The sequence below is a fragment of the Adiantum capillus-veneris genome, chromosome 1 (assembly GCF_014529385.1).
Source record: "Adiantum capillus-veneris isolate H3 chromosome 1, ASM1452938v2, whole genome shotgun sequence".
Taxonomy (NCBI): domain Eukaryota; kingdom Viridiplantae; phylum Streptophyta; class Polypodiopsida; order Polypodiales; family Pteridaceae; genus Adiantum; species Adiantum capillus-veneris.
Window position 1 is genome coordinate 9,732,470 of NC_140931.1, and position 25,607 is coordinate 9,758,076.

Here is a 25,607-nt window from a genome sequence, read left to right on the forward strand (position 1 = left end):
TGTCGCCGGGGTTCTGCAAATGCAAAAACGCTAGGCTGATCTGCTGTGTCGTGATGACGCCGGGGCTGATCTGCTGTGCACAAATCGCCAAGGATGATTTGATGCAAAAACGCTAGGTCTTCTGTGGAGAAAACGCCAGAGTAGTCACGGGGGTGGTCTTGTTGAGAAGTTGCCTGTTGAGCAAGGTGCTCCTGCTGCCTCTACTGCCAGAAAGTGTGAACTTTGGTTTGCTTATATATTAACTTAGCAAAATTGCCCTACCTACTTTTGTAGGCAAGTCACTTAAAAATAATAAGTGAAAATCCCAATAAATAGGAAAATAGGCTAAATGCACTGGAAAATTCCCCTAACTGATCCTGATGGATCCTGAAGGGAATACTGATGATCATGCTATGTGCAACCGGAGGATATGCATCTATGCTAAGTGACTGGACATGCACGGTCTACGAATAGACTCACAAAAGTGCCAGATCATTGCTAATCTAGACTTGACTTGGCTGACGGGAACCCTGCTATGGTGTAGCTTGTCCACGGACACATAGGGTCGGGATGTGTCACGTGACAAAGAGCCTCTCAAGTACCAGCACCTGGCGTTTCCAACAGTACTAGCATTTTCATTCAGCCTTGCCTTAACGTTTTCAGCCTACCAAAAACGCCAGAAGCCCATCAACGTTCTTGTGAAGCCCATCAACGTTCTTGTCAGCGTTCAGCCCCTTCATCATCGCCAACAATTTCCCATCGTAGCAGATCATTAATGATTCAGTTTTTAGCCCTCAGGTCCTCAACGTTTTCAGTTTTCAGCCCTCATACCATCAGCGTTTTTCAGTTTTTAGCCCATCGCCGCCACCAGCGATAGCGGATCAGCCCATAGCCTCGTTACATTCGCCTATTCCAGCAAGCACCCCTAACGTTTTCAGCATTTAGCCACAGCCTCGCAATACCTCATTCGTCCCAAGTAGCATCATCGTCATCACCGTCACCGCCGTCGTCATCAAGCATCGTCAAGCATCGCCAAGCATCTCAACATCTAGAACAATTGTACCAGACTTTGTGCAATCTAAAGCAAATACCTCTCTAGCAATAGAGAGGGGGGCCCTTGGAGGGGGGTTTGGGACCCCATGTGTTGTATCTTCTCTCTCTCTCTCTCTCTCTCTCTCTATCACTCAAAGCACTTTCTCTCACAATTTCCATTCTCTCTTGTTTTGATCTATTGCACAAGCTCTCTTAAGGTAAAAGGGGGGCTCTCTCTCCCTTCATTAAAAGGAACCTTGGGCTTGAACTAAGCACTCATCTTGAGCATACACCATCGCCGCCGCCACAAACGCGTGCTGGACCAATAGCTATTCAAAATGGAAGTCTACTTGTCCAACACGGACTTAGTAGAGCTTTCACTCGCTAGTTCTCTAATGAAAGAGACATCATTTCTTTGGTGGCAACGATGGGTCGCTGATGGCAAACACACATCTTCTTGGGATAAATTCCAGCGCGCTATTTGCAAGGCGTTCGAACATGCCAGCGAGTTTTTATGGCCGGTCCTCTCTTTGCCGCCTGAGCCAGTCTGGTTCCTTGGGTGCGTACATGAGAGAGTTTTAGAAATTAACTCTCGGGATAGAAATTAACTCTCGAGATAGAAATTAGCTTATCAAGTGTCTCTATGATCCGATCCATGGCTTCGTAGACTTTACCGATGCATGGTTGCAAGCCATCCACAACTCAAAGTAGGTGTAGAATAGGCTTGACCATGGCGTCAAGAGTCTTCACCTCCTCCCACTAAGCGGCATCGTCGGCCCATTCTCGGCATTTCAATCTTGTTGCTGATGTAGACTCTGGCATGCGCCCTCTGTGCCCGCACCCTTTTGTGTGAAAGGGCACGGTCCAACAACTCTTCCCTTGCTTGCCCTTGTACTTGGTGGCTTCTGCCTTGGGCATCCCTTCCCAAGTGCCATGCTGTTTTGCTTGTGCCTCGTCTCCAAGCGTCGTGGCCCTTTGCGAACCCTTTCACAGCATGCTGAAATGTTGGGCTGAACCGCTGGGTCGAAATGTTTGTGAGAGTGCACGTGTGCGGAAACGTGAGAGAGGAGAGAGAGAGACAGTAGACCACAAACGCAAGATATGGTGAAGAGGGGGCGATCAGCCTACCATGACATTGACTACCATGAGCAAAAGACCCAATACACAATGATCAGATGTGTGTGGAAGTGTGTACGTACCCCGTTGGCCCCATAAATAGGTGCCCAAGGGGAGGTAGGGCAAGGCCTTGTAAAAATCCCCACAACCCAACAGAAAAATGATATATGGAAATATATGTGGACGCCCGGACAAAAGTGGGCGACCGGCCCCAAACTCGGGCGGCCGGATGAGGTACAAACCTAGACTATGGGTGGCCAGCCCAGAGACATACTAGCCGTACAAGTATGCTGTCACGTGCACATCTAACCCTATGTGCATGTGGACAAGCTACTTCAGGTCCAGGGTTCAAGTCAACTTAGGAAGTGTTCTGGCACCTTTGTGAGCCTGTGAGGAGGCCGTGCATGTCCAGGCACTTAGAGTAGTTGCATATCCTCTGGTAGCATCAACATGATCATCAGCATGAAATTCAGTACCCATCATGAGCATTTTACAGTGCATAGACCCATTTTCCCTATTTACTCATTTTTCACTTATTATTTAATAAGCGACTTTTGTTGGAAAAGTGAGTAGGGCAAATTGCTAAGGCACTATAAAAGAAACCTAGCGCTAGCATTTTTTAGCAGAAGAGGTAGAAGAAGTTCCAGCAACTTGTAGTGCACCTTCTCAGCAAGACGGGCAGGAGGCCCTAGTGTTTTCAGCCAACAGAAGCAGCCAATGTTTTTGGATTCCCTCCATCAATGTTTCTTCAACAGATTCAGCCTAGCGTTTTTCATCAACAGTAGATCGAGCTTGGTGTTTTCCAGTTTTACAGACCTAGCCTAGCATTTGCAGATTTCGGCGTCAGATCAGCCCCATCACATCAGCGTTTTCAGTTTTCAGCACTTAGACCTCGCAGATTCAGCCATTAGCCTTGCAGATCTCACCTACCCGTGTAGCAGATCCTCGTCGTACCGTCGAGCCAGCCAGCGTTTTCAGATTCAGCCCGCTGTCCGTAGATTTCAGCATCCGCGTTTTTAGCGCATCGTCGTCGCGTCGTCGCCATCGACGTCCTCGCCGACATAGTGTCAGAGATCAACAGTAAGTAAGCGTTTTGGAGATTTCAGATTTCAGCCCCTAGCGTTTTCAGATTTCAGCCCGTCCTCGTCGTCGTCATCATTGTCGTCGACATCGTCGGCAAGTCCATTGCACCTAGACCATTGTACCAAATTTGTGCAATCAATAGCATAGACCACTCTCGCCATAGAGAGGGGGGCCCTTGGAGGAGGGTTTGAGAACCGTTTGGTGTCGTCTTATTTTCTCTCTCTCTCTCTCTCTCTCTCTCAGCACCTTCATTCACAGTAGCATTCACTTTGTGATCATTGCACTCTCTCACTAAAGGAACGGAAGGCTCTCCCTTCTGTAAGTAAAAGGAACCCTTGAGCACAGTTTGTAGCACTCATCTTGAGCAAAGCAACATTCACTTCCGTTGCACCTTACGTATGTCCTAGACCTGTGAAGCAGCAGAGTGGTATAAGTCTTAACACCCCCTCTCAGCACCTGATGCTGAACAAACCGTGAAGCCGAAGATGTGAGGAAAATGATGAAGATGTCTGCTGCGATGTCCACTGAAGGATACTCCATGAGTGTAGCAGCAGTCTGGGGTGTCCCAACCGCCAAGAAATCTCCATGGAAAGATGCTGTCATGAGCAGTGTAGTAAACTGCTGTACCCACCGATACAGGGTGAAGATACTGCGTGAAGGTCCCGAACTGAGTGTGAAAACAACTCCTTGTCGTAAAAGAAGTGCCAATAGACCTGCAAGTGTCCTGTCCAATAGGGTCTGTGGTGTCTGTAGTCAAACCGTCTGGAGACATTGGGGAAGCCCATGAACCGTCATGAGAATGACCGAAAGCCTGTCAATGAATGAACCTGCAACCCAAGATGGCCAGTTGACTAAGCTGTTTAAAACTTCAGGAAGGCCAGATGTGGTAATCTGCACCGTAAACATCCCCGACACAAGGAAAGTCAGACTAAACAGTTTGCACTTTAGAAGCTACCGTAAGCTGCAGCAGTCATCGATAGACCGCACGGACCACCACTGAATGGTGTCCTGTCAGTAGGTAGGGTAATCCAAGATGAGGGGAAAGCCAAACTCAACAGTCTGCGCTGTGAAAGGCCTTTGAGAAGAGGTGTGGTCAGACCAAGCTGTCTGCACCGTGATCATCCTGTAGAAGTAGGGAAGCTAGACTGAGAAGTCTACGCTGTGAAGATCCTCTGAGAAGAGGAAAGGCCAGACCAATCTGTCTGCGTTGTCTTGCCTTTATCTCTTGCCTCCAATCCTCTGGTGTCAACCAAAGTAGAATCTACGCCAACAACGCCACCATCCGCATCTCGGTGTGGCTCTCAATGTGAATGAGCTGGGAGCGGCCTACTGCCTCAGGTTGGGGGGATAAGTTTGTTGTAAGGTTACTGAGGGTGAGTGTAAGCAACTTTGAAGGTAGCAATCCAAATGAACAGGAGTGTAGAAGAGAAACTGCACTACCATCCAAGCCAAGCTTCGGGTGACTGCGAATGTAGTTGCGTAATGATGCCCGACCTCTTTTATCTTGTGGGTAAACTCTCCAATATAGTCCAAAGCACTGAAGTCCCACTCCAATCTGTAGATCCAAGCAATGAACCTGTCCAAGAAGAGATCCAGGATCCTCTCCCTGAGTCCATGTAGATGCTTCTGTGTAAGCAAGCGATCTTACGTGTCGAGGTCAAGTGGTGTGTGTCCACCCAAGATGGTGGTGTCTTCTCTGGGAATGTCAGAATGCCATATGCCATGAGCATGGCCATATCTCATTTGAACTCTTCTCATGAACTCGTTTGAACTCCTCTCATGAGTGCATAGGTGTGTCCGTAGCAAACCACAAGTCACCACCCCCTCTGGAGTGCCCAACCACCGAATGATGGCTGGAATGAATGGATCTCCCAAGGAACGTACGTCCGTAAATGATCAAGCTGATGTCGAAGATACCGTGTATTGCAGCAGTCACTGAGAGACCGCACTGACCACCATCGGATGGTGTCCTGGCAGGAGGTAACTTCATCCCTTGTAAAAAAACTCAAACCATGTGGCTGCTGTCCACCCAAAAACGCAACTGCGAGGTGGTGAAAATGCTGCTGTCCAGCGATTTTCAGCGTGCTTGTACGCTCCAGGCAGGATCCGGAGCGGTGCAGAGGGTCGGGGAAGGTGGGGAATCAATGTCACTGCCCCGTATGGGCTGAAAACAGAGAAAACAGCAAGGGATAATGGCTGAAATCTGTAGCTTTGAAGAGGAACCGGACCGGCAATGCTGAATTCTGTGTTTTCTGCCCTGAAAAGGCACCAGATCACTTGTACAGTGATCCGATCACTTCCATGAAGCTCTTGGGGGTATTTGGGACCAATTAGGGTCAAAACACTACCGGCGGTTCATTCGAAAGTTTGCAGAGGTAGCTTCCCCTTCACACATTCTGATACAGAAAGGAGTCCCTTTCTCGTGGGGACCCACAGAGGTGACTGCCTTTCAGACACTAAAAGAGAAATTGAATACTGGACCAGTATTGACTTTGCCGGATTTGCAAAAGTCATTTGAAGTATATTGTGATGCTTGTGATCGTAGTTTGGGAGCGGTCTTAATGCAAGAAGGCCATGTGATTACGTATGAAAGCCAATTGTTTTCAAGGCCAGAATTGACAACACAGATTTATGAGAAAGAGCTATTGGAAGTGTAGTTTTTCCATACGTCAATCACACGTCGGACGCACACGGGTACGGAAGTACGAAATAAGTACGGATCAGACCACCCGAAATTCCACACGTCAGTCTTAGGATGCTACATAGTAACTGTAGAAATACTATACTACACCACCATGTTTATAGACAAACAAAAGTTAAAACTTAAAACCATAGAAACTTTAGAAATCAAAAGTGGACTCTGAAGACTGGAGAGAATCAAGATGGTGCCTCAGACCTCTAAGTAATGACTCATAAAGTAACCTCCAAACAAAAAGGAGTCAGGAGTTAGGACTAAAGAAGCAAGCCAAAAACATTCAGGAGTGTAGTCTCCTGAAGGCTGAATCTAAAACATAAGTAAAGAGGCGAGACTAGAGGCTAGAATCCAAATTGTAGACTCTAGAGTCAACAGTGAACAGAACACCATACGGGTAACGGCATAAGTAAATGTCCAAAACGATGGTCCAGACTCCATAAGCAGACGGCCAGGCATATTGAGCTCTAACTCTCACCATAGCTCACATCCTCATCGTCATAAGCAGCAACATCCTCGTCCTCGTCCTTGTCCTCGTCCTCGTCCTCATCCTCATCCTCATCCTCATCACCACCAATTGAGCATGATGCTCCAATATGACTGGTACCAGCAATGGAAATAGGCTCTATCGCATCTATAGTACTCTCTGCAATGGCCTCCTGAATCTCTTGCAAGGCAAGCAAGCGGTTCTCATCTTTTTCCTTATTGAGCATTTCCAATGTGACCTCCATTCTCTCATAGCCGTGCTCTTTGATTTTGGATATGAGCCGCAAGTTTGTGTTATGTACACAAGCTTCTCTGTATGAGATGGGAGTAGCCTATTTCTTCTCTTGGTATGAATGAGAGAGAAGGTGCTCCAATTCTCTCACATGGAGAGGCACATGTCCCTTGCGAAAGCACTCTCAAAGCAAGAGCTTGCAAAGCGGGTGTACAAGCCCCAAAAGTTTCCCACCATTTCACTCCCTCTTGCATCCTCAATACTTCTTTTGCAATTGGATGAGCAAATGACTTGCTTTCATCTTTATAAATGTCAAACTCATCAATTAGGGTGCCTTGCAAGGTCAAATCACCCTTGGTGTACCTGTCCAAGATTGTCAATCCATCCTTCATGCACCTCGCCATCACTTTCTTGCCCTCTTCCTCGCCATATGGGATGCAACATGTATCCAACAGCATGTAACGGTGTGTGCAACATATTCCATCTTTCAATGCATAGATCCCTAATATCTCTCATCCTTGTAGCATCAATGCCTTGCATGTTTTCAATTTTCTCTACCATGCGATCCGTAAGCTCGTACATAAGCCCCATGGTGGCTCCTTCCCTATCAGCCAAACGGAGAATTTTCAAAATTGGAGCACACATTTTCAAAATCAGCCTTGTCTCTTGCCAAAAGGATGCATTAAACACAATGTTCGAGACCTCGGTAGCCTTTTCAGTCTTGAATCTCTTTATCTTAACAAATTTGTCATCAATCATAAGCTTGCGCATACCTTGCATGCATCTCTCATCCACAAGATTGGCCAACATAATAAAGTAGTACGCAAATGGAGTGGCTGGCGGCTTGACCAGGTCCTTCTTGCTAAGTTGCCGAAACAATGCCAACACAGTAGACTTTCTTGTCACAAATGTGACAACCTTCGTTGCATCCTCAAGCACTTTTGCAACCCAACCAATCTGTCAAATGTCCTCAAACAAAAGGTCCTCTCATGTTAAAAAGAAATCAGCCATATCAAGATGGGCTTACTTAGTGGTACATATATCCGACCCTAGTCAAAATGAATGTTGTGAGAGAGGAGGGCATAAGTGAATATGCTTATTGGCATGCGATGGTGAGGTTTTCTTTATTTCTAGTACCAAGATTGGAGCGGGGAAATAACAATGATTCTAGCTGTTTCGCTCTCTGTTTGATCGACAATGAATGCTTTTATGCTACTGGTTCCTGTTGCATTATCTGTGTGACAGTGTTGTTGACTCGGATACTCTCAATGGTCGATTGTGCATGGTCTTGTTGAACACTTTGTAATTGCTTGGGTACCCAAGTCTGCTTTACCTTTGTTTCTGAATCATATGGTCGGGATTTCAGTTTCATCTGATGAATTGTTGCTGTATAAATTGGCATACTGTTCTTCTTGGGAATCCCCGCGACGTTAGACCAGTTCCCCCTCGTGAGCCATGCCCTACATTTTAGTCTTTCTTGTTTGATAATGGTGAAGTTCAAGATTTATTGATTCTTTCCTTAGGCAAGAGGATCCTTCAGAGGTCTAAGAGGCAACAACTCTCTCAACCTCCTCCTTCTCAATTGGAAGCCTTATTACCCGTTGAGAAAGCTGAAGATTCAAAAGATTCCAATTCTTGTGTGACAACCAAAAAGCACATGACCCCTTCTATGGCCGTGATCCAAGCAGAAAAAGTCGTCTCATCACCGCCTTTGCAGAATAAAGTCTTTGTCTCTGAACAGACACCAAACGCAGTGGTGAATGATAATCCTTCATACTTGAAGACTCCATTCCTTATGTTCAATGAGACAAAGGATAAATTAGATGCAAACTCTTGCAGCACGACTTTACTCGCTGCAATTGAATCAATGGACACAACTTATTCCACGGATAAACCTTTACATATGGATATACCTCCAAACACTACTCTGTCTTAGTCTACGACATCCCTTCAAGAGGACTTTGCTGTTCCTGATAAACCAATGGAACACAACCCTTCGCTTCGACGACTAGTCATGCCCCTTCAACCAACGGTTGCGGCTCTTCATCGAATGGATGTGTCTATTCGCCTAAAGGATGTGTCTCTTCATGATGGGTCACACCTATTCACATGTGTCACTTCAGTTTCTATATAAGAGACATCTTGTAACAATTTAAGCAATCATTCAATCAATCAAACATAGAGTCTTTTGAGTCTTACCTCTGAGTCAAGTTCAAGTTTCTTGATTCTTAATCATGAGTTTAAGTACTTAATTAAGGATTAGTAACTAGAATCCTTACACCGTTAGTCTTGGCTATTTCCGCGATTCATCATAGAAGCTTCGAGGACATCGTTGATCAGTACACCACAGATCCGGATTTTTTCGATGTATTCACTCGAATACAGAATGGGGAGGTAGTAGCAGGATATTCCATCCGGGATGGCTACTTGATGAAGAAAACGATGTTGTGCGTCACACAGCTGTTGAGGTAAATGGTTCTGACCGAGTGCCATTGTCCACCTTTTACGGGTCACCGCGGCATCGACACCACCTTGAAAGGTGTGGAGCGTAACTTCTTTTGGCCGAGACTCAAGAAGGATGTGGACGACTTTGTACGCAGTTGTTTAGTATGCTAGAAAGTCAAGTTTGACAGGCATAAGACAGAGGGTTTGTTACAGTCTTTACCCATTCCGAGCCGCCCCTTGGAAAGTATTGCAGTGGATTTCATTTTGATCTCCCGAAGACACAGAGTGGGCATGCTGGCATTTGGACTGTCATCGACAGATTTAGCAAGCAAGCTCACTTCATTTTAGTGAAGAAAACTGTAGCGCGGATAATGTGTCGTGCTCTCTACAGTGTGGGTGCCCCTCAGTGCAATGTGCGTGACAATCTCACTCAAACAGAATGAAACACAGAAACAATGGATAACAACAGAGACACAACAGTGGACCAGAACATGTGGACTCGACTAGCTCAAAGAACCATGTACAGACTCTGGCGTGGCAGCACACTCAGCTCCAGCCCAGGACTCACAGGTACAAATGGGGTGTCGAGGCTCAGATGTGCAGGGATGGTGAAGCAATGCTCTGTGTAAGACTCACTCTAGACGACTACGTCCAAGATCAAAGGTGAAGAAGATGATAACATCACCAACCGCTACTACTCATATAAAGAGCCACCAACGGCTCATAATGTCAGCCATGTGGTGACCTGGCCACGAGGTCCACTAGACCACCGTCGGTAGGTACCCTGCCACTTGTCACTCCCTAGACCAGAGGTCCGTCCAGTGTGAACTTGACCTAGTGTAGCCAACTGTCGCCAACTGTCCAACTGTGAAGTGACACTGTAGCCCTGCTACAGGTTGCCCGCCACAAGACCGCTCACTGTCTCGGTGAGAGGAAATACTGAAAAAACTGTGAAAGAAAACCATTAGGTACTGCATATGTACATCCTTCTTGAAGCAGGTTCTAGGCCCAAAAGTGGAGTTTAAACACACTGCACTGCTTGCAAATTTTTAATCCTTTGGAGAAGCGGGACGCAGTATGATTTCATAATCCAAGAATCCCAATTGGCAAAACATTATAAAGCTCCACTGCAGGAAGTAAGTGACCGGTAGCTCTTCAACCAATCGCAACCAATCGATATCAAATGTTTAGCTCTGACAAATGAAGTGTGCCTTAAGCATTGTCCTAAGTCAACTTCAAGTTTTGTTTGCCACTCAGACTTTTCAGGCTTCTTCTTTTGCTGCTTCACCCGTGAGTACGCAAAGACTCCAGCCAAAGCAATACCAGTGCCAATGCCATTGATGGGGAAACAGGGTCCTGAAGAAAAGAACAGAGGTAACAATGACCACCAATCGCTTCGCGCAATTTCCTACTAATTTAGTTTGAGGTGAAACCCTCTGCAAAATCATGTATGAGACCTGCTTATATGCATGAAAACAGATGGTAGCAAGTAGAGCACGAACTGCCAAAACTTTTACATCTAGTCCCGCTGATTGAAGATATGTAGGTGTGAATTTCACTCCTATCTACCTACCTACAGGTGCTCTCTCAATGCAGGGAATGAACACAAAATACACTGCTTCTAGGCTGCTTGTTTGGGCTGTGCATTATTTTGGAGAGAGTATCCCATTAGGGAGAGGGGATAGGTAGGGGCAAGGGGGAAAAGGGGTGGGTAGGGGCGAGGGGGGGCTGGGTAGGGGCGAGAGGGAGTGAGGGGGTGGATAGGGGCGAGGGGGGGCTGGGTAGGGGCGAGAGGGAGTGAGGGGGTGGGTAGGGGCGAGGGCAAGTTGGGGTGGGTAGGGGCGAGGGTAGGGAGGGGTGGGTAGGGGCGAGAGGGAGTAAGGGGGTGGGTAGGGGCGAGGGTAGGAAGGGGTGGGTAGGGGAGAGAGGGAGTGAGGGGGACTAGCGAGGGGTAGTGAGGGGTGGGTAGGGCGAGAGGGAGTGGGGGAGTGGTTAGGGGCGAGAGGGGGTGGGTAGGGGGAGGACGAGGGGATGAGGGCGAGGGACTAGGGCGAGGGGGAGGGTAGGACGAGGGCGAGGGGGAGAGGGGGGAGGGAGGGTGAGGGACTAGGGCGAGGGGGAGGGTAAGGCGAGGGGTAGTGAGGGGAAGAGGGGGAGAGGGGGATAGGGTAGATAGGTGCAAATAATGAGCACGCAGCTACCATGAGCAATACAGCTATCATGATCTTAGAATTCATCTTGCAGGACGGGCTCTGTGAAGGGAGTTTGCTATACACAAAGGAGAGCTTTGTTTTGGTCGGAGAAGCAGACACCAAAGGTGTTTGTAGAGGAGATTTCTTATTGCTTCTATACTTCTTCATAGGCTCAGGTGGCTCATTTGGTGTAGTTACTGTGGCACCATTTGAAGAGGGTGTATCTTCATGCAAAGAGTGAATAGAGACTCCATAACAAGGCATAAATTTGGTAGCCTCTAACCACTCCAACAGATCTTCATCTGACCCTTCAGGTGTAGTAGGCTGTTCTTGTTCAGGTTTGGTTTCCATTGACAAAGAAACTTGCTGCACCACGGGATCCATACCACCTTCTAAGAGAATGGGTTGCATCGAGGAGCCAGAAGTATGTATCCACATAGCGTCGTTTCCCCAATCATGAAGTGCTTTAGTGTGTCGCAACCATGGCCTACCAATCAGCAAGGGATAACCTCCCTCTACGTGGGGAAGATTAACTACCACAAAATCCAAGTTGAAAGTGAAATCTTGTACCTTCAGAGGCACCTTGTCGACTATGCCCACTGGGTAGACTGTTCTCTGATTGGCCAATGTAACAGTGAAAGGAGCAGGTCAAGTAGGCTTTAGACCTAAGGCCATCATAGTGAATTCGGGCATCAAATTGATTCCAGATCCACCATCAACGATGACGCCGGATAGCTGGTGCCCAAGAATAGATACAGTGAGACGAGGACTTTTATAATCGGTGAGGGGAGCAGATGGATAGGAAATCAAATAAGACTCTGAGGGCTGTACAGAGAGGTGCCCGCCACTAGGCCCAGCCCCCGGGTACAGAGACTGAATGACTGACAGGGTGTCACTTCTAAGTGTTGCGTCGAGCCTTAACATGTCGTATAGTGACACCTGCTGAAAAGTATTTTTCAAGATGGCTTCTACTGTGGGCTTGGCGCCTTCGAATTGGGCTCCCTTTGGGACCTTAATCTGTTCCAAGTCAGCCACTGCTTCCAAGAAGGCTCCATCAATGTCAGATAACAGGGAAGTTGGTTTGCTTTGAGCCATTTTGAAGGACTCGTCCTTTGGGTCAAATAGACCAGCTTGAGGAAGTGGGGACTGACGAGGTGGACCTGTGGGCAGATTGAGACCAAGAGCTGCTCTTTGTGCCCGAGTAAGGACACCAGCAGGCTCCTCCACTTGCAGTGGCTTAACCACATGAGTAGCAGGTGATGGTTGAGGCACGGTGCTCACAGTAATCAAGTTTATCTTCGGGAAGGTGAATTCTTGCTGGTTCTGAGTTGAGCTTGAAGACGTGGATGCCCTTTGCGTGGGACAATCCTTACTGTAGTGATCCTTCGAATCAGGGCAATGACGACAAGGAGGGGACCCCTCAGGTAAAGGACACTTGCTTTGATAATGCCCATATTCTCCGCATCTGTAGCAGAGTATGGGCCGATTGGAAGGACGAAACGGGGGACGAGGTGGTTGCTGCATGGAGTTGGAGGCTGAAGTGTAGAAGCTCTGAGGGGTTGAGGTGGCATTAGCATTATAAAAACTTTGAGTCGGGAAAGTACTTGACATACCTTGGACAGCAGGGGTATTGAGCAAAGGTGGCATGTAGTTGGGATGGTTGTAGTGGGAAACCATGTTGGATGCTGGTGCTAATCCTTGTTGGAGAGTAGGACCAAGACTTTGCTATATTTTGTGCAATCCCTTTATATAGTAGCAATCCTTATCTTCATGACCCGATTTTTCGCAGAAGTGGCAATAAGAGCGAAGGGGACAGTCTTGTGGAGGGTGTCCTGGAGAGCGGCATGAACTACACCATACCATAGCCTTAGTCTCCTGCTGAGACCTGAGCTCTTCTAACTCTCTTTTAAGTTGATCATAAGCCTCTTGATGTGAAGGCTTCTCCTGTCTGAGAGAGAAGGATCTCTCTTCGTGAAGGGCCCGTTGTAACTTTAGGGCTTCTAGTTCCCTTCTTAAAGATGTCAAGGGGTCTGATGGACTGTCCACGAGTACAGGGGCAGTATCTAACTGAGGAGAGTCAGTGAACTGCCTTCTTGCTCCCTCTATTCTAGTAGCAGTAGCAACAAAGTCCTCCAGAGTGGCTTCAGGACGGAGACTTTCTCTGAGCTTTTGTTGAGAAGTCTTAGGCAGAGCCTTCTCTACCCACTTCTTCACCATGAATTCCCCTGGTTGCTGAGGCAGCTTGGCGACCATGGACTTTGTTCTAGTCATGAGCTCTGCAAATGTCTCCTTGGGCTGGAGCAACAGGCTGGCCAACTCATCTAGAATCTTCTCTTGATAATCCCCTGGTCGGAAAGCTTCACAGAACTGTTGTCTTAACATGGTCCAAGTAGTAAAGTGGTTCTCAACAAACTGACTGTACCATTTATCTGCAAGACCATCCAAGGTGGACGTGAAGAGCACCAGGTATGCGTCTTCTCTGTTGAGGCCACGACCTCTGCAAAGAGAGACAAACCTCGGAGCATGGTCGTCTGCATCTTCTGCGGAGAGACCTTTAAAGGTAGGGAACTTGATGTTCACCTTTGCCAGAACACTTGTGAGCTCCTCCATGGCCTTTTGCTCTTGAGTCTGTTTCTCCCTAGCTTGCTGTAACAAAATGGGGGAGAGCCTTACCAGAGGAGGTGACCTGGAGGATGTAGAACCGATCGAAGGAATGGAGGTAGCCGTATGAGTAGGTATGGGTGATGGGGTTAATATGCTTCTACTGGGCACCAAGGGTTGACGCCGTCTGTGGTAGTACTTCAGAGGACTCAGTAGTGCACTTTGACGCTCCAAAGACCTCCTTGTATGTGTCATGCAGTAACCGCCAACCCCACCAAGCTTTGGGCAAGAAGACCTTCACTTGGGCAAGACAACCTTCACTTGGCTGAACATTGGTCTAGACTCTACTAGACCAGGGCGAGTGACTAGACCACCTGGCCTGGAACAAGACGAGGAGGGACTAGACCAGGGACGAGAAGGACTAGACCAAGACGAGGACCGGGTGGACCAGGGCGAGAGAGGACCAGACCAACCAGGCGAGAGACTAGACCAGCTAGATTAAGCTGTCAAGGGTGAAACTGGACCAACCAACAGGTTGCACAGGCGAAGCGAAGAAACCAGCTACTCAACAGAGTGAGACTTCAGTTGAGGTCCCACCGTGATCGCCAAAATGAGAGTACCTGTAGCGCGGATAATGTCTAGTGCTCTCTACAGTGTGGGTGTCCCTCAGTGCAATGTGCGTGACAATCTCACTCAAACAGATGGAAACTCTCTCAAACAGAATGAAACACAGAAACAATGGATAACAACAGAGACACAACAGTGGACCAGAACATGTGGACTCGACTAGCTCAAAGAACCATGTACAGACTCTGGCGTGGCAGCACACTCAGCTCCAGCCCAGGACTCACAGGTACAAATGGGGTGTCGAGGCTCAGATGTGCAGGGATGGTGAAGCAGTGCTCTGTGTAAGACTCACTCTAGACGACTATGTCCAAGATCAAAGGTGAAGAAGATGATAACATCACCAACCGCTACTACTCATATGTACAACCATAAGAGCCACCAACGGCTCATAATGTCAGCCATGTGGTGACCTGGCCACGAGGTCCACTAGACCACCGTCGGTAGGTACCCTGCCACGTGTCACTCCCTAGACCTGAGGTCCGTCCAGAGGGTCTGTCCAGTGTGAACCAGACCCAGTGTAGCCAACTGTCGCCAACTGTCCAACTGTCTGCCCTGTGAAGTGACACTGTAGCCCTGCTACAAAAACAATCAAGCCGGATCATTTAGGGAGACTGTTCATTGTACAAATTTTCAGACTTCGTGACATGCCTGAGACAATAGTCTCCGACAGAGATCCCCAATTCACGAGTTTGTTTTGGAAGGCTATTTGGGAGAACATTGGCACAAGGTTCCAGTTCTTGTCATCATTCCACCTGCAGACAGATGGGCAATCTGAGATTGCAAATTCAGTTGTACTGGATCTATTGAAGTCTTACATTTCTGATCAGAAGACTCAGTGGGTAAAATATTTTCCCTTGGTGGAATTTACCTACAAGAACACGATCCACTCTTCGACGGGGAAGGCGCCATTTGAGATCATTGAAGGTGCTCCGAAGGTTCCACCCTTAGGACGAAAGATAAAATTTTTGAAGCCGACTAGTACACGAGGGACTTGGACACTGCATTTGCCAAGGTCCGAGAGGCTTTAGCGAAATCTCAGGAACGACACAAAAAGGCAGCAGATCGAAACCGTCGCGATTTGAAGTTAAAGGAGGACGATTGGGTGCTCTTACGTTTTGAGGAAGGCACGTCTAAGTAAGAAAAAGGGAAAGGAGCGGCTTTTTCCAAAGCTTAGCATGAGGTATTATGGCCCTTTCCAGATAAAAGAAACGATAAATGATGTCTCCTTTAGTCTGAAGCTGCCCGATTCTTGGAAGATTCTCAATGCATTTCATGTGAGTCTATTGCATAGTCACAAGGTACGCATTCCGGGACGGGGCTCAAATGGATTTTTAGTGTAAAAAAAGGGGTGGGACGGCAAAAGGGACCGGAAAAGTGGGGGCGAGAAGCCCAAAAAAGGGCGTCCCCTGTGACTATGGTCTATTGAAACCTTTTAAAGGCGATGTGCCCGATGACGGGGAGCCAGATGAGCAACTCGAAGTGGAGGAAAGTGAGGAGATACTTGTTCCAAAACAGATTTTGGCACAGAAGCACAGAAAGATAAAAGGTAAAGCGATTAGGCGGTTCTTGGTTAAATTCAAGAACTATCCTGCATTGGATGCGAAGTGGATGGAGGAGGACCTAGCAGATACTCCTCAGATTTTGGAACTTTACCTCGAAGCATTCGGTCTAGCATAGTCTACTCCGATAGAACCCCAACTTCGGTGAGGGTGAATCTAGTGCAACGGGTTTGCACAAGAGGGGAGTCACTCCGCTCCTTTGTCAATGGATTACCCCAATTTTGAATAGAGTCACTGATGTCCCCTTTGGGTTTTAGGGATACTAAAGGGTTGAGTAGTATTTTGCTGTATGACTTTATAACTGGAATTCCCGAAAATGAAAATGATTGATTTGTACTTGACTTGTTTGAGTGCAGGAACTGAAAGACGAAATGATTGCAGCATTTTGGTCTTATAAATTTCTATAGACATGATTGCAATAAGGATTAGTTAATCGGGCATCCGTGAGGTCCGGAATGGATCTATATGCGATTACTAAATACGTTGCCGATTGGTCATGGTCTGAGACTTGGAATAAATTTGTATGAGATTTTGAATAAATCCAGTCTTTGGGGCCAATACCTCTTGGCATGAAACTACACCGTGCCGTGTCGTCTTTTGTGAACTGTTTTGAAGTGAATCTCTACTGTGCCGCGGTAGAATCTTGACTTGGCGTGTCCAAGTTTGTTACAGAGAGAAAATCCACACGAGGCATGGAGTGGCAGAGTTCCACTCCTAGACTGCAATGGCTCCAAATGACGGCACCCCTTTCGGTATTTCTTGACATTTCTTCAACAAGGTAGAAGTCTGTGGCTCTGGCTGCATTTCCCACGGGTAGACTACCAGAGAGGGAGCCCACAACACATATTTAAAGGCCCTAGGCCCATCCAGAAGCAGTTACATGAAAAGCAGTAAGTTCTAAAAAGCATCAAACACGGGCTAATCGAAGGCCCGAATTTGAAAACGTTGGTGTGATTGCTGGATCTGCAACGGTGCGGTGAGGTTATGGCTGAAAACTGCTAATGCTAGGTCTGATCTGGTACTGCAGGTTGGATATGGTATTGTAGGCTGATGCTAGGCAAAAACATCATGGGTGCAGGATGTGTTGGTGAAAAATGCCAGCATACTTTGGTACTGCAGGTACTTGGTGCTTGTACTAATGGTTCTGACTTATGCTTGAGACGTGACCCCAAGGGTCACTTCTATATAAAATTTAAGCTGGATCGGGCAATGCCGATTAAAAAACCCACGATTTTATTTTGCTGGTCAAAATGTCACTTATTAGTAAGTTAATGAACTCACTTGTAAGAGGCGTTTCAGGTAGTTATTACCTAGGCTTGGTACTAACGATTCTTATGGGAACACTCCCCAGTGTCTACACTCAGCGGACACTGGCGATGCTCATGTGCAATCGGAGGGTATGCAACTACTCTAAAGTGCCTTGACATGCAGTCGTGCGTACAAGCTCGCAAGGGTGCCATAACACTTCCTAGGCTGTCCTAAACCCTAGAAGTAGGAGTTAGCTTGTCCACATGCACATAGGTTTAGATGTGCACCAATCCCTACCATCAGAGAAGATACAAAGAAAGGCGTCCTCCCAAGAGGAAACAGATTATATAGTGGCTTTTTCACAAATGGGAAGGGAGAACAGCCAAACAGGTGGCATGCATTGTCAGCGGAGACCTTGCTTGACTGTGAAGAAGTATCCTGACGGCCAACGGCTAGTGAAGGCCTGGTACTGCCGCACAGCCCAATCTGAGCCATTATATATTCCTTTGAACAAATCTTTGGACATTGGCCAGGTTCATCCTATCCCCTCATTAGAGTTCATTCACATGGAGGTCTTTGCATTGATGTTCTCACACCAAAGGGTGATCTCTAATAAGGGGCGCTGTAGATATCTGGGATCCAAATCGGTGAGAAAAGTTGGTGCGTTCTATCAACGACGGAGCTCACACATTTGATTTGTCTCCTTTACAGACAAGACTCTGGTAGCTTATCAGCTTCTGCTCGCCACAGCATGGTTTTCTGCTTCTTGCTTGATTACTTCTGGCATTTTATATTAACTTCTGAACTTCTATGCAGAACAACTTTATCATATGGTAATAGATTCATCAAAGGTATGTGGAGTTGTTCTCCATAAATTCATGCGAGCTATTGAGATGCAAAAACCTTTTCATTTCTCAACTGCAAGTTCAACGTTTACCATTCAATGCCTGCTTTATAGCTAGTTTTACATGTTTATTCTGACAGTCTTTATAAAAAGTCTGTTTGTTTTTGACAATCACATTACAGCTGTATTTGCGCTAATACTATTCCATGTTTGGTGCAGTGTGAGTTGATTGCTCTATTCCCACCCGGCCATGATGTTGAGGAGTGCCTTGCCTTAGCATTCAATTCTGTGGGACTGAAGGAGAAGCTTACATACAGACTGAGCGAGGTTCAGCATCAGAACTGGGAACAGCAAGTGAAGGTAACTAAAAACAGAAAGCTCATACTTGCAATAATGCAGCTAAATTGTAGCTTTCAACCAGATCTTAACTGGGAAGGAAGGGATCAAAACTGCAACACAATTCCAAAGATGTTTCTTTAAGATGAGTTGTGTGAAACTGAAGAGGAGAAGGCCAACATCATGAAACAAATCCATAACACACTAGGAAACTAGTATATGCTTAGCAGCAGACAAGCACACTTTCCGCCAAAACTCAACGAACTAGCAAAAGTAGCAGCAGCTCGAAGAGGTAGGGGTGCATAGTTGAGTTAAAGCAAGTGCTGCAGAGTTTGGACATGCTAAGTCGACCAAGTGATCCCAAGGACTAAGGAGGAGAGATTGTGATGACCCACCCCTCAGGATGTTTTGATGAGATCCATGTTAATATTAGCTAGTGTCCATTTCTACTGTTTGTGCTTCTAGCACGCCCAAATTGGACTATACTCATGGACATGTGTCATGGAGCTAATGATTTGGTCCCATAGGTTGTATCAGCATCCAAGGAAGATCAGTTTACTAGTTTTGCTCTTTTTGTTTCTACTATAATATTCCTTTATTTAAGCAGTAGTTAGTGCTAGATAGCCTTACAATGTTGCAAACAATGTGAACTTGTACAACTGCATGCATATGGAATGCAAATCTAAGTGCATTAATAATGATGCTATTTGAGAAGGGGAATCAAACCACACCGGCTTACAAAACTGCCACGGAGAGGTAAAAGCTCACGTTGATTTTGTGCAGGTTCTTAAGTTAGCAAAGTATAGTAGAGTGAGTTTATCACTGTGGTGGTTGATAGAAATTCATACCTTGCACAATAATGAAGAGAGAGAACTTGCAGCTGAGTGGACACAACACAACAGACATCTGATTTTGACGAACCCACCAGTAGATTAAATGGTCCTTCTAGAGGGCATTCTTCTTGAACAATGCAGTCCGTCTATTGCATGAGTTTCTTCCTTCTACACAGCAATGATGAGCAGGACCTGCTAGATTGCATGAGTTTTGTGATGATAGGATTGAGAGAGGCCGAGCTGCTGGTTGCCTCTCCGGTTTTCAGGGTGCTTTAAACATCATTGCAGATCAGTTCTACCGGGTACTATCAATCAGGAAGGATTTAGCTTTATTGTTGTGATGCATGTTAATACTATGCAGCAAACCTGGCCTTAGAATCGTGACATCTCTTAGTGCATTAGTAAAATAGGATTAAAGCTTCAAGGTCATCTGAACGTGGTTGTTAAGAGTTATTGGTGGTTTCCTAAGGCAACTTGGGCTTATTCCTTCCTTAGAGAAGATGTTACTTAGGGAAGAAGTTGCATGATCAATAATGAGGAACAGGTCAAGCCTCATAGGACCAGGTAAAGAAAAGCTTTGTGCAGAGTGCTATGAGATGGGGGATGGGGCGGAATACAGTTGGAGTAGACCTTGAGAAGAGCATGAAAAGACGGAGGCAGAGAGGAACAGAAAACAGGTCTCAGTTAGCTGTAGCTGGATTTGAGGAAGGATAATAGTAGAGATCTGCTGAAGCTCTGCGCTTGTGTACCCATCGAAGCGTAGCAGAGAGCCTTTAGCAACCTACAAACCAAGTCTTTGAAATCTGGATACTCGAACCCTAAAGGTTGCTCCACAAACACCTCCTCCTCTAAGTCACCATTGAGGACAACCGAAACTACATCCATTTGAAAAACTGGCCACCTGAAAAAGGCAGCAAGGGCAAAAACTGTCCAAATGGTCGCCATCCTTGCAGTCGGTGCAAAGGTCTCATCATAGTCCACACCCTATCTCTAAGAAATGCCTTGGCAATGAGCCTTGACACCAATCACCTTCCGCTTGGCAGACTGCCGAACCAACTCTCAAGTGTTGTTCTTGATGGAATCAAGTTCTCTCTGAGAGTGCCAATTCTTGAAGAGGCCAAATGTGTCATAAGTAAAGCAGCTGAAATCGACCACCAGCAACATGAAATAGAGGTCCTTGCCGAGAGGAGTCGTCTGCATAGGTCCACAAAGGTCGGTGTGAACCAACTTCAAAACAACAACGGCTCAGTGTGTAACAAGTCTCTGAATTGATTCTCGATGTAAGCCGAAGAGCATCATTGTTAAAATGACCAAATTTGTAATGCCAAAGATCACCTGTAGGTATCCTCGTTGCTGAAGAAAGAGCATGGAGCTTGTAGAGTCCGTTCTCCATTGAGCCACCTCTGACCTCCTTGCTGGATTCATGATCATGAATAGATACCGCATCCTTTGTAAAAATAACCTCCATGCCAAGCTTGCACACCTCGTGCACAGACATAAGATGAAATTCCAGCTTCAAAGCATAAAGTACCTTGGAGGTATGCAACCATAGATCCCTCGCTGTGAATAGGAATTTCAGGATATTTGTCACCAATAAAAATGGTACCACAGTGTCGCCACATGTTGGATAAAAGATCCTTTGAAGGTGTCATGTGCCATGAGGCACCACTACCCAGAATCCAATCACGATCATCTTAAACCGCAAGAGTCGACGCAACCTCCAATGTCCCTAGAGAGTCATCTGAGGGCAAAGGCTAGTGATTGCACTACTGCAGCCGAAGAAGTTGAAGTATCTCCAACTTGCTTTGGACCCTTCTGTCAATAATGGCCCTTCTCCCCACAATGATTGCAATGCCGTTCCGCCCATAACTTCGCTTCCGGTGGGTCCTTTAGCTTTTGAAAGTTGCTCGAAACAAAGCCTCCAAGCTCGTAAGACTCGAAGACCGCCGTCATGGTCGCTTGTGTATATCAGTCCACCCATCAGAAATGATGGTACACTTGTAGCGCGGATAGTGTGTCATGCTCTCTACAGTGGGTGCTCCTCAGTGCAATGTGTGTGACATCTCACTCAAAACAGATGAAAACAAAGGAAACAATAGATAACAACTGATCAACACAGAGACAACATATGGACTCGACTATCTCAAAGAACCGATACAGACTCTGGCGTGGCAACACACTCAGCTCCAACCTAGAACTCACGGGTACAATGGGGGTGTTGAGGCTCAGATGTGCAGGGATGGTGTAGACGTGCTGTGTATAGACTCGCTACTCTAGACGACGACTCTGGACCATATATGAAGAAGATAATAATGATGACCCAACAGCTACTACTCATATGTCCCATCATAAAGAGCCACCGACAACTCATAAATGTTAGCCATCTAAGTCTATCTTCAAATTGAGTAGTGGTGGTGACCTGGCCACGATGTCCACTAGACCAACGTCCGTATCCCTGCCATGTGTCATTGCCCAGCCCAGAGAGTCCGTCGAGTGTGAACCAGACTAGACCAACTGTACTAACTGTGTGTCCTGTGAAAGTGACACTATAGCTTGCTACAGGTTGCCCTCCACAAAACCACTCACCGTCTCGGTGAGACAAAATAGTGAGACTAGAGAGAACATTTGAAACACTTGGAAAAACAGGAAAAAACGTAGTACACTCTAACGGAAGAAGCAGTGTACTCTGACTAGGGCAGCGTCGCTTGTGACAGAACATCCTCATCTTCTACATCAATGTATGTGCATCAAGTTCTAGCTCTAGACCCAAAGCACTTAAGTTAATAAAGAGGTCTAGTGATTCCTCCTTCAAGGATCAGAATTAGCTGAGGTGTCCTTTGGACACATACTCTAAGACTGAGAACAAGGCATACACTGTGCATGCCCATGCTTGGTTTTGTTACGCATTTGATTTTTCCGGACATTAACATGAAGACTTCTCCCTCATGGGAGCTTGAGCTTGTCTTCAGTGAGAAAATTAATTTTATGCACCCAGATACGAACGAAACAGCTATGTTTTCTCAGTTTTCACCCACAATTGAACAGCATGGTTTATATTTGTGAATGCAGGATCTTTTTCAACCCTTGAAAATTTCAGAGAGCCTGTGGATCATTCCTCAGTGGAGCTCGCCTCCTGTATGTATGTTGATAACGTTCCTGATTTCATTGTCACCTTCGGAAACTCTCTTAGTGAATGCTCAGAGAGTTTTGAAGGACATCAGATGTTGAATCATGTGGTTTCTTCTTTTGGTAAAGAACGACTTTCGGTATGTAACAGGATTCATCAGCCACAAACATAATTCTGGATCCAGGTCTTGCATTTGGGACAGGGGACCATCCAACCACCCAATTGTGTTTACGCTGGTTGAATAATGTCATGAAAGGTGGGGAGGAGATTTTGGACTATGGTACCGGTTCTGGAATCTTGGCAATTGCAGCTCTAAAGGTTTGTGTTTCTGTGCTTCTGCTTTGACTGCTTCCTGAGGAAGGGCCTTTAACAATTGCCTAAAAGAGATTTCATCAGCTTGGGGCTGCTCAGGCTGTTGGAGTGGACATTGACCCGATGGCAATAAGCTCGGCAACACACAATGCTTCACTTAATGGATATGGCCCAGATTCACTTCGGCTATTGAATGCTCCAAGTTCAGGGAATGAGTCAATTCCTGTCATTGATGCCAAGTATGACATAGTTGTTGCAAATCTTCTCCTTAATCCCCTTTTACTGCTCTCAGAATGCCTTCTATCCTACACTAAACCTGGTGGGCAACTGGGTCTTTCTGGAATTCTAAAAAGTCAGGTACTGTCGAGTGTTGCATCTTGATGTGTGAAATAAGTTCTAGCATTCTGTTTGGAACGTGAATGGGTGATGAGCTTTAAAATTGTTTTCTGACACAAATCTCATCTCTATTACAAGGTCGATCAAGTTCGAGAGGCGTATGGTTTGCATCTAGACAACATGAGTGTGGGAATTCAGGACGGGTGGGCGTGCTTAAGTGGGACAAAGTCATTTCCCTAAGTCCTGTGTGCATGCAATCTGCCATGCAATTCGGCCCGGGGAAAGCTCCATTATTGGAGGAAATTTTGGTTGTTTCCAGGGCACAAATGCTGCTGCAGCAATGGCATGGTGTCATTAGGCTACATAACTAACCTTATTGCCGGTAGTCCCTTGCCAGAGGCCTCCAGCAGTTTCTATGCCACTTGACTTCTGGACACAGCTGTCATGAGATTGCCAAAGAGAAGGGAAATTGGCATTAACCCACATGTCAAAAACAAAGGAAAATTTATGGTTGATGGCTCAACAGGGGGCTTTGTAGGCTGAGGTCAAATTTTCATCAAATGCAGCACTCAAGCTATACATGTTTTCTCCATATCGACATCAGTAACTCAAACAGGAAAAACAGATGCTGAGTTGGAACTTGTCTGGCTGATTTGTGCTACATGCTCTGCCAACAAGTAGAGGAGATGAATCAAATGCAACTTTTTAACAAGAGCGAAGCACAAGGTTGAAAGGATGGCATGGCTAAGATAGCCATGATGAGAGGCATCAAACAGAGTCCAAAGTGAAGGAGAGGCTCTCTTGAGTCATCAATCTTTGTTAATCACGAGTACGGAATGGCTTGATGCTATTACATGCCTTACATGTACTTTGGATATTGCAATCTGGCTCTTCTACACATGTTTCACAGTTTGAAGTTATTCAAACCTCAAACTTCTTTGATGCTTACTGACTGCCTTTTGGCTCATCTAAGGGTTTTCTTTGTCCCATATGAAGTACTAATCTTAGCCTTTTTATTTAGACATTATGGGCTGATAATGAAGGTATTTTGTGCTGGAGAGTCCACGGCAAGATTAAGGCAGAATCAAGCTGGCATAGTAGTAGGTGGACCAATAGATAGGTGGAGAAGTTGGTAATGGCCCAAGGAAATGATGGATTATAGACAACTAAATTAGCCATCTAAAAGTATTTTTTGTAGGTCAAAGTAAGATTATTGTTCATATATATGTATGTACAGTTAAAAAATAGCCTACAAATGTGATATTGTGATATTAAACTTTAGTCTTTACTTGTTTTCTTGAAAGTATTGTTTGACCACTTTAGTAAAAGCATATACATTTTTGTCATTCTTGAATTTTAGCATCCTTTCAAGGAATCATTCATAACTTTAAGGGGAAATTGCCAAAATACCCTTGAAATTTGGGGAAATCTCTAGAATATCCTTTGTCGTTCTCTCAAATGTTTCCAAGCACTTTGTTTTTTGCAACTCTTGAAAGAAAGATTCTCTCAATTGAAGATGATAGAATTAAAGTTTTGGATGGCACCGAGTTATGAAGTTGAAATGGCTCGTTGGTTGAAAGCAAGGTTTGGTGGTACCAAAAAAGAACCAATATTTTTTCAACTTTATTGGTACTAATAATAAAGTGGGGACCGGTATTTTTTTTTGTAGTTTGTGTTAAAACTTGTGGGAGGTTGTTTTTCTATGTTCTTTCCAAGATGTATCCAATGATATATAATATGACAAGTGATTTCTTTTGGGACTTCGATAAATTGCATTGTAAATATTTTTCAAAGGTATTGTCACAAGGACTACCAATTTTGTACCACCATCCCTTCCTTTCAACCCATTATTAGTAGACACAAAGGCCTCTGTTTGTTTGTGAGCTCATTGATGAAGATTTTTATAAATAAGACACTAGAAGTAAGATCTCAATTGTCTAAACGGCTAAACTATACAAATTTGGAGCACTCCATCTTGAATTGATACAAGGGTGTTTTGGGAAGTTTTGCAGTTTGAGGAATGTTTTTGGAATTCTCCCAAATTCCAATGTTATTTTGGTAAATTTCCTAGGACGTAAAATTCATCATATGTTTCTCCCAAAAATTATTCCTTTTAAAATCTTAAAAGATTTTTTTCTTTGTTTCAATTTACGGCTCACTGAGATTTTTTTTTGGAGATGTAGAATCTGCTTAATTGATTTTAAACACTTATATTGTGGTGCGACCGGACATGCCTAGGTTGAAATAGTCTTGTAACCGTCTCTTATTAGTAGGTGTCTTTTCCCAAGAAGGGGCGTTCTCACTTAGATCTAGTCTCAATCCATAGTTGTGAACTTCACATTGGTGGAGGAGACGGGCATTTCTTGGGAGGGTTCTCGATCTAGCGATAGCCTTCATCTTTGATGCAGGCTAGGTGGTCCCCTTTTTGGCACAACCTCCGCTCTAGCTCATTCTAAGTTGTCCACACCACAGGCTTCTAACTTGCCAGATCCACTTTGTTTGTCACCCACCGTGCTCATAACCATTA

At 45.7% G+C, this 25,607-nt stretch overlaps 1 protein-coding gene and 1 pseudogene across 2 annotated transcripts in view; one reads left to right on the plus strand and one right to left on the minus strand.

Annotated features, from left to right (window-relative positions):
* Positions 1 to 24,102, plus strand: part of LOC147464291 (ribosomal protein L11 methyltransferase-like protein) — a 70,828-nt gene extending 46,726 nt beyond the window's left edge. Inside the window, exons 4-8 of one of the 2 annotated variants that reach the window (XM_086513863.1) lie at positions 18,356 to 18,496; positions 22,375 to 22,440; positions 22,583 to 22,750; positions 22,844 to 23,101; positions 23,219 to 24,102. In XM_086513863.1, the coding sequence (XP_086369989.1) occupies positions 18,356 to 18,496; positions 22,375 to 22,440; positions 22,583 to 22,750; positions 22,844 to 23,101; positions 23,219 to 23,320 (735 nt within the window). In that variant the 3' untranslated portion in view covers positions 23,321 to 24,102. Of the gene's footprint in view, positions 1 to 18,355; positions 18,497 to 22,374; positions 22,441 to 22,582; positions 22,751 to 22,828; positions 23,102 to 23,218 lie in introns of both variants that reach the window. The other variant, XM_086513860.1, reaches the window with a different exon arrangement.
* LOC147464292 (uncharacterized) lies at positions 6,363 to 7,430 on the minus strand (annotated as a pseudogene).
* Positions 24,103 to 25,607: the final 1,505 nt, after the last annotated feature.